The 10,012-nt window shown below is 41.7% G+C and overlaps 1 protein-coding gene across 1 annotated transcript; it reads left to right on the plus strand.

Annotated features, from left to right (window-relative positions):
* Positions 1–437: 437 nt before the first annotated feature.
* On the plus strand, positions 438–4,934 carry LOC132821660 (EEF1A lysine methyltransferase 3-like). The gene is made up of 3 exons (XM_060834369.1): positions 438–581; positions 2,952–3,063; positions 4,528–4,934. The coding sequence occupies exons 1-3, from the start codon at positions 438–440 to the stop codon at positions 4,932–4,934; spliced, it is 663 nt and encodes a 220-aa protein (XP_060690352.1).
* Positions 4,935–10,012: the final 5,078 nt, after the last annotated feature.

Genomic DNA, 10,012 nt, shown 5'->3' on the forward strand with positions numbered 1-10,012 from the left:
GATTTTACACACTGCTGATGTTCAATAGACAATAGGTGCAGGAGTAGGCCATTCTGCCCTTCGCGCCTGCACCACCATTCAATATGATCATGGCTCATCATCCTTAATCAGTATCCTGTTCCTGCCTTATCTCCATAACCCTTGATTCCTTATGATCAGAGAAAATTATTTAGGCTAATTTTAAATTATTGTATAATTCTTTGGCCTATTTCATTTGTTTGGAAGTTGGATAATTGTGCTTTGTATTGAATGTCCATGCTAACATATATTGCAGATTTTCCAGAAAAAGCATCTGTTTTAACAAAGGAAGAACTTTAATCACGCGAATCTGAAATTATTAAGATCCAGATCTCACACCAGGAATTTGGAATCTGTTCAGAGATCAGGAGGAGGGCCACTGGAGATCAAGGAAACATTGTTGAATATCAATTCGGAAAATGGAAACCAAGCTACAAAACAATTACGCTGATTCTGAGATTGAGTACATTTTGGAGAGAAGCTATGAATTTTGTGGACAACATTTATGGATCAGTCAGAGCTCAAATGCCCAGATTGGGACATCTGGTTTCATATGGGAAGCTGTAAGTATAGTGACCTGCTGTTTGTGAATAAACAAAACCAACAACCGACTTCAGTGTATGCTTCAAGAAACTCTTTATACAACAGCAATCCATATTTACAGGACTTTGCAAAGAACATTGCACCTTAAACAGTGATATACAATTAGTGACAGTTCTTTTTATTTCAATCTTCTTTTATTTCCTTCTTTCAGAACAAAGTAGAGTGAAGTATATTGACTGATGTAACCTTTGGTTATATTGCACAGAGAGTTGTGGTGTTTTTAGAAACTTTCAGGTATCCCACACATTGGCAGCGGGGCAGCTGTATTTCAGCGGAACTTTTGGTACATACAGTTAAGGCTACCTGGTAGAATAAGTTTTCTGTCTGAGAAGGAGATTGGTATTTTGGGTTAGAAAGGGAATTATCTCACAGAATGCTGCTAGTCCTGATATAGAATGACTTTGTAAATTGGCTTTGCTAAGTTAGAGCAGTGTGGGTTGTTGTCTAATTTTATGCATGTACCAAATTTCAACCATCACCAGGAAATATATTGCAGAGATCTTCATTTTCTCTTCAATTCAGGTTTAACATCCATTTTATGCAAAGTAAATTGATCTCATTTGGAATGTTAATTGGGATAAAATGATTGCTATTGACACCTCTGACAAATAAAAGGGAAATCAGGTGAGGGTTTCTGATTAGTTACTGAACCGTGGTGGTCAGTAAGTGGAATTATAGAGAATGGCAGCACAGAGCAGGTCATCTGGTTGAATCAGTCCGTGTTGGCATTTAACTTTTGACAAGTTTGATTCTGATTCATTGACTACTCTGTTTGTATATCTCTTCAGCTGCTTTTCCTTCATGTACATATGCAATTAGCTTGAATGCTGATAAGTTCTGTCTTAATTATAATCCTGTGAGTGAATTCCACTGCCTCACTGTGTGAAGACGTCTCTCCTACCTTCTGTTTGACATCAGTCACTCATTCTGAAGCTCTGAACTACTGAAGACAGTTTGTTTAAATCAGTCTGATCCCAGTCTGTTTAAATTGTAAACACTTTGATTACATCTCATTACATAATCTGCAGTGCATGTGACTTCAAGGTCAGAATCAGTTTATAATGTGATGCTTCATTCACTAAATAACTAGCTACATTTACTACCTCGAATCATGGGAATACTCGAGAGGGGCTTGTCTTTAAGGGCTTGGAAAATTGAAGGAAAATTAAGAAAGGAAGTAGATGTTCAGCATTGGACATGGAGCAGCCAACTGGCATTTTCCAAGAATTTTCCAAGCTGGTTGAATTATTCTGTGTCAGCTGAACAATATGGAAAGGATTAAAAACTGTCCAGCTCAGCAGCTTGCTGATCTTAAGTCAGTGTTTTTTGTGTTTGTAAAATCTGCTACTTAAAACTATCAGCACTTTCACTAAGCATTTTACCATGGCATGTTTTGAAAGGATGTCTCAGCTTTTATTGGACTTTCATTCATTGAGTCTAAAGTAACTCCTGCCTTTTGGACCTTGATCACCAAGGTTCAAGATCATGGATTGAATAAATACTCTGGTGAGATTTGTCCTCAATACTGAAAGAAATCCTGTAGCCAGATTCCTGTCTGAAAAGCACAAATTGTTCCCCATTGAGAAAGAAGGTGCACCAGAGAATACACCAACACCAACCTCTCTGTTATTCTCCAAGTATTGAATGTTCAACATCAAGCACCAAGTGAGATTGCCAATGGTGGCTGGGGAAATAAGAATGTGAGTTTGTCAATGGAAGTATATGTACAGTATATATAGCACATCTATATAATTACTTATGTTCATATATGCTGTGAACATAGAGTGTAACAATGTGTTCTTTCGCAATCAAGAACTAATGCCTCCAGTGACTGACTGCCCATTTACATTTTAGATCAGATTCTGTTGGATTTGTTAAAGTTCCTGCATTCTGTCCATAGTCAGGATTCTCAGCCTGCCTCTCTGGCTCCAGGTGGATAGGAAATGTAAAAGAAACACGTTTTTCCAGACTCCAACATTAGCACTAATGTAATTCCTTAGTTGGGAGGTGGATAGTGCAGGGGCAGATTCTGAAGTGCAGTACTGGAGAGGTCAGAGTCAACTGGGATCTGTTCATTTATCTATTCTCCATGAAAGATAAACTACTTAAGATTGTGTTAATGGGCAGACTATGTGTTTGCTCATTTGAACTGGCTAAAGAGAGGCTTGGTAGACTCCAAATAGCTAAAATTTCAGCTAATTCTGTCTGTATGTACTGAGGTGTGAAACAAGTCTCATATATTTCCCTTCTATTGAACATTGACTCCACAACATTTCACCTCAGCTTTGGAATTCAACCTAATTCTAATTAAACATGGATTTATTTTTCAGGGTCTTGCTCTGTGTGAGTATATTGAAAAACAGAGGATAATGTTTAATGGCATGAAGGTGATCGAACTGGGTGCAGGAACTGGAATATTAGGAATCTTAGCAGTTCTGCTAGGTAAGTTATAAAGTTCACAGGAAACCAAGAGCCACAAGAAGCATAACTTTGCAAATGTAGATGAAATGTAAGCAATGATGAACATGAAGAACAATGTGTATTTGGAATTTTTAATGGTTAAAGGATGTACCTAAACAGTGCGAGTCACTTCATCGGTACGTTTCTGTTCTGTTAAAATTATTCTAGTTTACTTTAATATTACCTTAATATCACAACTCATTTGTCACATAGTTGCTTTAAGGAAAGGCTAGGGGTAGGGATGAAAACTTTCAATGCAAGAGATTTACTTCTCCACACTGTCTGTAGTTCTTAGATTAGATTAGACTTACAGTGTGGAAACAGGCCCTTCGGCCCAACAAGTCCACACCGACCCGCCGAAGCGCAACCCACCCATACCCCTACATATTACCCCTTACCTAACACTACGGGCAATTTAGCTTGGCCAATTCACCTGACCCGCACATCTTTGGACTGTGGGAGGAAACCGGAGCACCCGGAGGAAACCCACGCAGACACGGGGAGAACGTGCAAACTCCACACAGTCAGTCGCCTGAGTCGGGAATTGAACCCGGGTCTACAGGCGCTGTGAGGCAGCAGTGCTAACCACTGTGCCACCGTGCCGCCCATTGTTTAACTGATCTAGAGAAGCATCCTGCACACATTCCACAAACTTGTTCTTCACACTAATTCTGTAAATTTGGTTTGCCCAGTTCATATGAAAAGTATTACTTGTTACCTGTGCCTTTACTTTCCTGACTTAATTACTCCCTGTTTCAACAATATTTTGGGGCTTACAAGAAGCTCCCACCAATGGTTTTCCTCCATATTGTTTCTCAACTCTGCTCAAATTGATTGTACTTCTTGATTTTTGAAGAGAAGACCTTTCCTCACAACTATTTTTATTTCAATCTTTCTTCCAAGGCTCACTCTTGCTCTTTTCAGTTGGTCCATCTCTTACACAGAAACCAAGAACGGGGCATGGCCAATGACATTTGCAACTCATGAATGAACTTTAAAAATAACTTCTTGGATGATATGGAAAAATGATTAAATAAATACAATTACAGACTAAAACTTAACCTGCGGCTTCCTTCCAAACTAAATATTTGTTTTGGAAACGTACCTTCCCTCCAGCATTCCCATAGGCAAATCTTTATTCAGTGGATATTCTGCCAATGCATTCCCCTGCAATACATCTGCATGCCAGCCAGCACTGAGATCACTATCTGTCTCTGACAAGATGTACAGGTTAACACCTAGATATATGGGTTTGTAACTAAATGCAAGATGTTCAATGATTTTTATTGTAAAGTTCATGGATCAGTATATATTTGAAATGGCATTTGCCCATACATTCAAAATGTCTTTAAGAAGATTAATTTTCTCTCCTTTGCATGACCATGATTCTGCATCTGATTGTGGTGTGAATCAAATTCTGAACTGAGACATATAATTATTTTTCAGGAGGAAATGTGACAATTACAGACCAACCAAATGTTTTAAAGCAAATTGAACATAATGTTGTTGCGAGCATCTCACCGTCTTGTAGAGATCGGGTAAATATCCGTGCCCTATCCTGGGGTCATGATCACATTCAGTTTCCTCGTGACTACGATTTCATCTTTGGTGGAGAAATTGTCTATTTTCCAAAGACCTATCCCTTACTAATAAAGACTTTACAACATCTCAGTAGTGAAAGAACCATCATTTATCTTTCTTCAAAAATGTGGCAGGACTTTCAGATTAATAAATTCTACGAAGACATTCTACCTGAACATTTTAATTGCCAAATTGTTGACAGAAATGAAGAAAATGACATCAATGTGTATAAAGTGACCAAAAAGGTCCATGCTCTGGGGATTAGCTGTTAACACAGAGAGGCAAGTGTACATTTTATGTAAAGTGTCTCGTGGTGACCTTGATGATTGTTTTCAATCATTATCTCTTGAAAGCTGAGTCTTAAAAAATACTGTTCTGACCTCTTACGCCATTGTTTCTCTTGTTTGCATTTTGGATGATTTTCCAACCCTCCTCAGATTCTTTACCTACCAAAGGCCCTTCCTCATGTGTGGAATTAAGCTGTGAGAGTGAGCGGGAATTAACCACACATTGTTTCCTGAAGAAGGGCTTATGCCCGAAACGTCGAATCTCCTATTCCTTGGATGCTGCCTGACCTGCTGCGCTTTTCTAGCAACACATTTTCAGCTCTGATCTCCAGCATCCTCCTTGAAGATATTAACCACACTTAGTAGTGCCCTCATTTTATGTCAACATTATCAGATGTCTCAAGATATGAATGCTTTTGGGAATAATTGCTGATTCTTATTTTTCCACCAGGAATACTGATCCAGTCCTGTTGCCCTGGCGGAGATCAGCTAATTAATTGCTGACTTTGAAATTGGAGTTTATTGACTTGTATGCATCAGTTATTACAAAGCTGTGCAGCAATTATTAAAGCTAATTAATTAAAAATAGAATGAAGGAATCAACAACTTCTGGTTTCCATATCATAAAAGAAAAGAGGCAGATGAAAATGTAAAGAGGTTTGCTCAGATGATTCCAATAAGAAGATTATTAAAAGGTATGAAAGAGAAACTGAAAAGTCTGGTGTTCTTTTCACCTGAAAAGTGATGAATGAGGAGCAAACATGAGCACATGGCAATGAACAAGATTGTCCTTCGGTCCGTCAAACCTCCTACCCCATTCGAAAAATCATGACTAATCTGATTTTAGCCTGAACTCTACATTCCTGCATATTCCTCAGAACCTTTCATCGCCTTGGTGGTTAGAATTCTCTCTAGCTCTGGTTTAAAATTATTAATATTCTGCATCCATTGCATAGTCAGAGAATCACAGATATCTACGTCACAAAGAAAAATCTTTCATCCCATCACATCTGCACTGGTCAGAAACTAGCACCTAACTATTCTAATCCCATTTCCCAGCACATGGCTCATACCCTGTATGCGAAGGATGAGGGGTGACTTGATAGAGGTTTATAAGATGATCAGAGGAATAGATAGAGTAGACAGAAACTTTTTCCCCGGGTACAACAGAGTGTTACAAGGGGACATAAATTTAAGGTGAAGGGTGGAAGGTATAAGGGAGATGTCAGGGGTGGGTTCTTTACCCAGAGAGTGGTGGGGGCATGGAATGCGCTGCCCGTGGGAGTGGTAGAGTCAGAATAATTGACGACCTTTAAGTGGCAATTGGATAGGTACATGGATGGGTGCTTAATCTAGCATAGATGTTCGGCACAACATCGTGGGCCGAAGGGCCTGTTCTGTGCTGTATTGTTCTATGTTCTATGCCTTGCCATCACAAGTGAGGATGTGGGTACAGCAGATGCTGGAGATTAGAGTCAAGATTAGAGTGGTGCTGGAAAAGCACAGGAGGTCAGACAACATCCGAGGAGCAGGAAAATTGATGTTTCGGGATGATGAAGGGCTTTTGCCTGAAACATCGATTTTCCTGCTCCTCGGATGCTGTCTGACCTGCTGTGCTTTTCCAGCACCACACTCTAATCTAGACATCACAAGTGTACATCTAAATACTTCAATGTGATGAGGGTTTCTGTCTCTCCCACCCTTACAGGCAGCGAGTCCCAGATTCCCACCACCCCCTGGGTGAAAAAGGTTTCCCATCCATCCCCTTTAAACTTCCTGCCCCTTACCTTCGATATCCACTCCTGATCATTGATCCTTCCATCAAGGGGAAAGGCTTCTTCCTGTCGGCTCTGTCAATGTTCCTCACCATTTTATGCTCCTCAATCCTGTCCCCTCTCAATCTCCTCTGCTTCAGGGAAAACAACCCCAGTCTGTCTGAACTTTCTTCATGGAATTCCCAGCCCAGGCAACATCCTGGCAAATCTCCTCCGCACCGTCTCTAGTTGTTTCACAGCTCTATAATGTGGATTCCAGAACTACACACAGTTCTCTAGTTATTGCCTAAGCAACAGTTTACACAGTTCCAGCATCACCTCCAGGTTTGTAAACTATATGCCTTGATTAATAAAGATAAATATCCCCATGCATTCTTAATCACTTAATGTTCCTGTCCCAGAACTTTAAGAGGCCAGGGTATATGCACACCAAAGTCCCTTTGATCCTCAATGCTTCCCCTGTCCCTACATTCATCGTGTACTCCCTTGTTTGTTTGTTCTCCCAAGTGCATTTCCTCACATTTATCTGGATTGAAGTCTATTTCACACTGATCTGTCTATCTGACCAGTCCATCTCCAAGCTGACAAACTAATCTCCAAACTCTGGGACCTAGACCTTGGCTCTACCCTCTGCAAATGGATTCTCAGCTTACTGACCCACAGGCCGCAATCAGTGAAGACAGACAATCACCCCTCCTCCATGATAATCCTCAACACTGGTGCCCTGCAAGGATGTGTACTCAGGTAAAAACAATGACTGCAGATGCTGGAAACCAGATTCTGGATCAGTGGTGCTGGAAGAGCACAGCAGTTCAGGCAGCATCCAAGGAGCAGCAAAATCGACGTTTCAGGCAAAAACCCTTCATCAGGAATAAAGGCAGTGAGCTGGAAGCATGGAGAGATAAGCTAGGGGAGGGTGGGGATGGGGAGAAAGTAGCATAGAGTACAATGGGTGAATGGGGGAGGGGATGAAGGTGATAGGTCAGGGAGGAGAGGGTAAAGTGGATAGGTGGAAAAGGAGACAGGCAGATAGGACAAGTCCGGACAAGTCATGGGGACAGTGCTGAGCTGGAAGTTTGGAACTAGGGTGAGGTGGGAGAAGAGGAAATGAGGAAACTGTTGAAGTCCACATTGATGTGCTGGGGTTGAAGTGTTCTGAGGCGGAAGATGAGGCGTTCTTCCTCTAGGCATCTGGTGGTGAGGGAGCGGTGGTGAAGGAGGTCCAGGACCTCCATGTCCTCGGCAGAGTGGGAGGGGGAGTTGAAATATTGGGCCACGGGGCGGTGTGGTTGATTGGTGCGGGTGTCCCAGAGATGTTCCCTAAAGCGCTCTGCTAGGAGGCGCCCAGTCTCCCCAATGTAGAGGAGACCGCATTGGGAGCAACGGATACAATAAATGATATTAGTGGATGTGCAGGTAAAACTTTGATGAATGTGGAAGGTTCCTTTGGGGCCTTGGATAGAGGTGAGGGAGGAGGTGTGGGCACACGTTTTACAGTTCCTGCAGTGGCAGAGGAAAGTGCCAGGATGGGTGGGTGGGTTGTAGGGGGGTGTGGACCTGACCAGGTAGTCGCGGAGAGAATGGTCTTTGCGGAAGGCAGAAAGGGGTGGGGGGGAAATATATCCTTGGTGGTGGGGTCTTTTTGGAGGTGGCGGAAATGTTAGTGGATGATTTTGGTTTATGCAAAGGTTTGTAGGGTGGAACGTGAGCACCAGAGGCGTTCTGTCCTTGTTACGGTTGGAGAGGTGGTAACAATACTGACCTATGTGGGACCCACTGGACACAGACCCTCAGTCACAAAAACACCTCTTAACCATCCCCATCTGCTTCCTGCAACTCAGCCAACTGTGAATCTATGGGTCTTGTCTTTACATGCGAGACCTTATCAAAAATCTTACTGAAGTGCAATGCTGAATGCACTGCCCTCATCGTATAACTTGTTACCTTCGAAAACTTCAATCAACTTGGTCAGGCATGACCTCCCCATAACAAAGGTATGCTGACTGTTCTTGATTAATTCTTACCTTTCCAAATACAGATTAATTCTATTCCTCAGAATTGTTTCTAATATTGTCCTCATCACCAAGGCTAGACTGACTGGCCTGTAGTTTCCTGATTACTTTGGTGGAGTCTCCCCCTCCAGTGAATTAGTTAATAGTCCAGCAACATGTGTGACTGGTTTGGGACGGACTGGAGAATAGGATTAGAATGGTTGGTGGTTGTTTTTATATTGTGGTCTCATTAATTTTTTTTGTTCTTGCTGTTGCTGTCTTTTATTTTTGCTTCACACCTTTCTGTTGTTTGTTTCCCCCTGTTTCTTCCTCCTCTATCTCCATGCCCAGTTACCCGATCCCCAGCCAGTCTAGTTTAAACCCTCCTCAACAGCACTAGCAAACAACACCCTGAAATGTAATCCATCTTGTTTGTAATGGTCCCACCAGCCCCAGAACTGGTCCCAATTTCCCAGGCGTTTTAACTAAGCAGCAACAGGTGAGCAGTGATGAGCCACATTACAGAAATTGAAATAAGTCGTATCATTGCTGGAGTGGATATGTGGTAAAATGTTTACATTTCAAGTCAAATATGTTTGTGAGCAATATAATTCAAACTCAATTAGTTGCCAAGGTGACAACTTGTGTATCTGTCTCGAGAATAAAGTTTGTATCGTAGACTGAAATATGATGGTTTCAATCTTTCCAATATTTAATTAGAGGCAGTTTCTACACATGCATTAATAGAACATAGAAAAGTACAACACATTATACTGTGCAGGCCCTTTGGCCCACGATGTTGTGCCGAGGTTTAATCCTAATGTAAAATATAGTAACTTAACCTACACACCCCTCAACTCACTGCTCTCCATGTGCATGTCCAGCAGTCGCTTAAATGTCCCCAATGACTCGGCTTCCACCACCACCGCTGGCAACGCATTCCATGCATTCACAACTCTCTGTGTAAAGAACCTACCTCTGACGTCTCATTTATACCTTCCTCCTAATATCTTAAAGCTCTGACCCCTCATACCCGTTAATCCTGTCTCTGGCTATTGACTCTATTTATTCTTCAAAGTTTGGGAGAAGATTTGTAGCTCGGGTGCTCGTTGTTGTGGTTTTGTTCGCCAAGTTGTCCCAGTCGAACTCATGTTGCTTGTCATCTCAGTGTGTGGCTACTAAGGATACCTGGTCATGTCGTTTCGTGGCTAGTTGGTGTTCATGGATGCGGACCGTTAGCTGTCTTCCTGTTTGTCCTATGTAGTGTTTTGTGCAGTCCTTGCATGGGATTTTGTAC

This window comes from Hemiscyllium ocellatum, chromosome 13 (genome assembly GCF_020745735.1).
Source record: "Hemiscyllium ocellatum isolate sHemOce1 chromosome 13, sHemOce1.pat.X.cur, whole genome shotgun sequence".
In the NCBI taxonomy this organism is placed as follows: Eukaryota; Metazoa; Chordata; class Chondrichthyes; order Orectolobiformes; family Hemiscylliidae; genus Hemiscyllium; species Hemiscyllium ocellatum.